The sequence below is a fragment of the Penaeus monodon genome, chromosome 30, assembly GCF_015228065.2.
Source record: "Penaeus monodon isolate SGIC_2016 chromosome 30, NSTDA_Pmon_1, whole genome shotgun sequence".
Classification (NCBI taxonomy): domain Eukaryota; kingdom Metazoa; phylum Arthropoda; class Malacostraca; order Decapoda; family Penaeidae; genus Penaeus; species Penaeus monodon.
In genome coordinates this window covers 33,322,860-33,325,303 of record NC_051415.1, presented here as the reverse complement: position 1 = coordinate 33,325,303, position 2,444 = coordinate 33,322,860, and the positions used below count along the sequence as shown (strand labels likewise).

The following is a 2,444-nucleotide window of genomic DNA, read 5'->3' as shown; positions in this document are numbered from 1 at the left end:
CTCATGATAACTCAACCTTTCCATACTATTGCGGGTATATGTCTTGGCGATAATAAAATGCGATGTATTATTAGATAATATTTTGTTCTTGCATAATATTCTGATCACATGATTTAAAGACGAATGTAAGGAATACCGATTAGAGTAATTACTTACAACAAAATCATAAATGTCACCAAATTATAATTGCAATCTCTTACATCATATAATTTGTCTGTAGCATGTCGGAATAACACTTATTACCTTCTTAGCATCAAAATAGAAGGGCCGATTATTGTTAGAGGCCGTTATAAAGTGGCAGACACTGGTGGTGGTGGGCGTAGGCCCCGCTGTCTTGAAGAACCGCCCCCGGCCCACACACCCACGGGTCGTAAGTCGCATTCTGCCACGCCCACAACTTCTCCTGCAGCAGCCTGAGGACGCCTTGGTAGCGCCCCTTCCTCGCCACGTTGAACCGCTCGTGGGGATCGACTAGAAGGTCGTAGAGCTCCCATTCGTCTCGATAGTAATACTCCTGAAGTGTCTTGTACCAGGGGAGCGGCGCCCCCTCCTGCGTGCGGTTGAGAATATCCTGGAACACCGGCGCGAGGTAGAAATCCTGATCGATGGGGAACGGCATCTTGTAGTTGAGATTGTGGATCAGCTTGAAGGTGTGGGTTCGGACCGCTCGCATCGGGTAGTACATGGTGACCTCGTGCAAGTCGTGGCTGGCAAACACGGCGTCCGAGAGCTCCTCCGCCGTGACCGTCGGATCGTACCTCGTCTGCCTCATATCTTGCCGTACGCTGTTGGCCTGCCTCTCTTCGTCGTCAGCAGCACCGAGTGGATCTTGCCGACTCTCTCCCTCGTCCTCGTGGCTCCCTGGAGTAAGATATCGCAGCAACGACTTCCCCGTCAGTATTGCTGGCTCGTCCTTCTTCAGAATGCTGTACTTTGGGTAGGTAATGTTCATCCAGTCAAGGACAGTCGGGGTCAGGTCGAGGAGAGATGCCAGGGCGGCTGTGGTGTTCCCCCAGGAGGCGGGGTGAAGCGGCGAAGATACTAACAAGGGCTCCGCCATGCCAGGGTCGTACAGATTGGTGCGCCCGGCGGGGAAAGGGATGCCGTTGTCTGACGTGTATACGACCAGAGTATCCTGCGCGTGGCCTGCGCTCTCCAGCTCCTGCAGAATGAGTCCTACGCCTTGGTCCAGCCGGGAGAGCGTCGTGTACTGCGCCGCCAGGTCCGCTCGCGCCGCCGGCGTATCCTGGACGAAGAACGGCACTTCGACTTGCGCCGGATCGTACGCAGCCGGCCGCCAATCCGGTATGTATCCCATTCCGGGCTCGCCGTTGCCGAACTTCTCGCAGAACTGGCCGAACTGTGGCTGAGTGTGGCCGCAGCGGTGGGGGTCGTGGAAGCCCACGTAGAGGAAGAAGGGCCGAGAGTCATTGGCCTGGAGGAACTGCCTGACGAGCAGCTTGATGCGGGTGATGTTGCGGCCCACCTGCATGATGGACTCGGTCTCCTCCGTGTGCGCGAAGTCGAACGGGTACACGGCCTCGGGCCCCACGTGCTTCTTGCCAACAATGCCTGTGCGGACGTGGTGCTCGGCCAGGATGCCGGGGAGGCTCCTCACGCCGTCGAAGGAGTTGAAGTGGTGGTAGCCCTGGTGGAGCCCGTACATGCCGTTCTGGTGTGTAGGGAGCCCCGTCAGGATGGCGGAGCGGGAGGGCGAGCAGCTGCTGACGGCCGTGAAGGCGCGGGTGAAGACGGTGCTGCGCTTCGCTAGGTGATCCAGGTGCGGCGTCCGACACACGGGGTTCCCATATACCTACGGGGATGTTTTTAGGGGGCTTATGATCTCAAAAAAGCACTACTTCAAGCTCACAGAAGAAATAAGCTAATAAAGTTTTGGTTCATCAAACGATGTTTCTCTGATAAAAAAAAAAAAAATAGATGACCATATAAGCATCGAACAGCCGACGCCTTTCATTACAGGGAGTCACATAAACTGCTCCAAAAACCTTCATATTCAACATAAAGGTGCACTAACATACAACACAACACTGCGCTCGTAAAGTGAAACAACATCGTAGCAACATATAGCATGACTGAATAAACCCATAAAAATGCAATGTAATTCCCAGATAACTACCCCATTTCAGCTTACGACAGACAATCGCGAGGTCCAGTGGTCTCACCTGCATCTCAAACCCTCCGTCGTCAGCCACAACCATCAGGACGTTTTTGCGCCCAGGCACTGTGCAACTGCATGGCACCAACAGCCCCACCAACACCGCTATTACGAACGTCCACATCTTGGAAACAAGGGAAAAACATTGTATTTTCTTAAAGAGGAATGTCTGTAGATAAATGTATCTTTCTGGTTACGTGTCTGAATCTTCACGCGGAACTATTAGTGAGTGATCTGTCTATCCGCCCATCTCTCTATCTTTATATCA

At 53.2% G+C, this 2,444-nt stretch overlaps 1 protein-coding gene across 1 annotated transcript in view; it reads right to left on the bottom strand.

Moving 5' to 3' along the window:
• Positions 1–65: 65 nt before the first annotated feature.
• The window catches only part of LOC119592732 (N-sulphoglucosamine sulphohydrolase-like), a 5,458-nt gene continuing 3,079 nt past the window's right edge, over positions 66–2,444 (bottom strand). Inside the window, exons 2-3 of the mRNA XM_037941666.1 lie at positions 2,184–2,300; positions 66–1,813 (exon numbers count right to left, since the gene is read on the bottom strand). Of these exons, the coding sequence (XP_037797594.1) occupies positions 278–1,813; positions 2,184–2,300 (1,653 nt within the window). The 3' untranslated portion in view covers positions 66–277. The remainder of the gene's footprint in view (positions 1,814–2,183; positions 2,301–2,444) is intronic.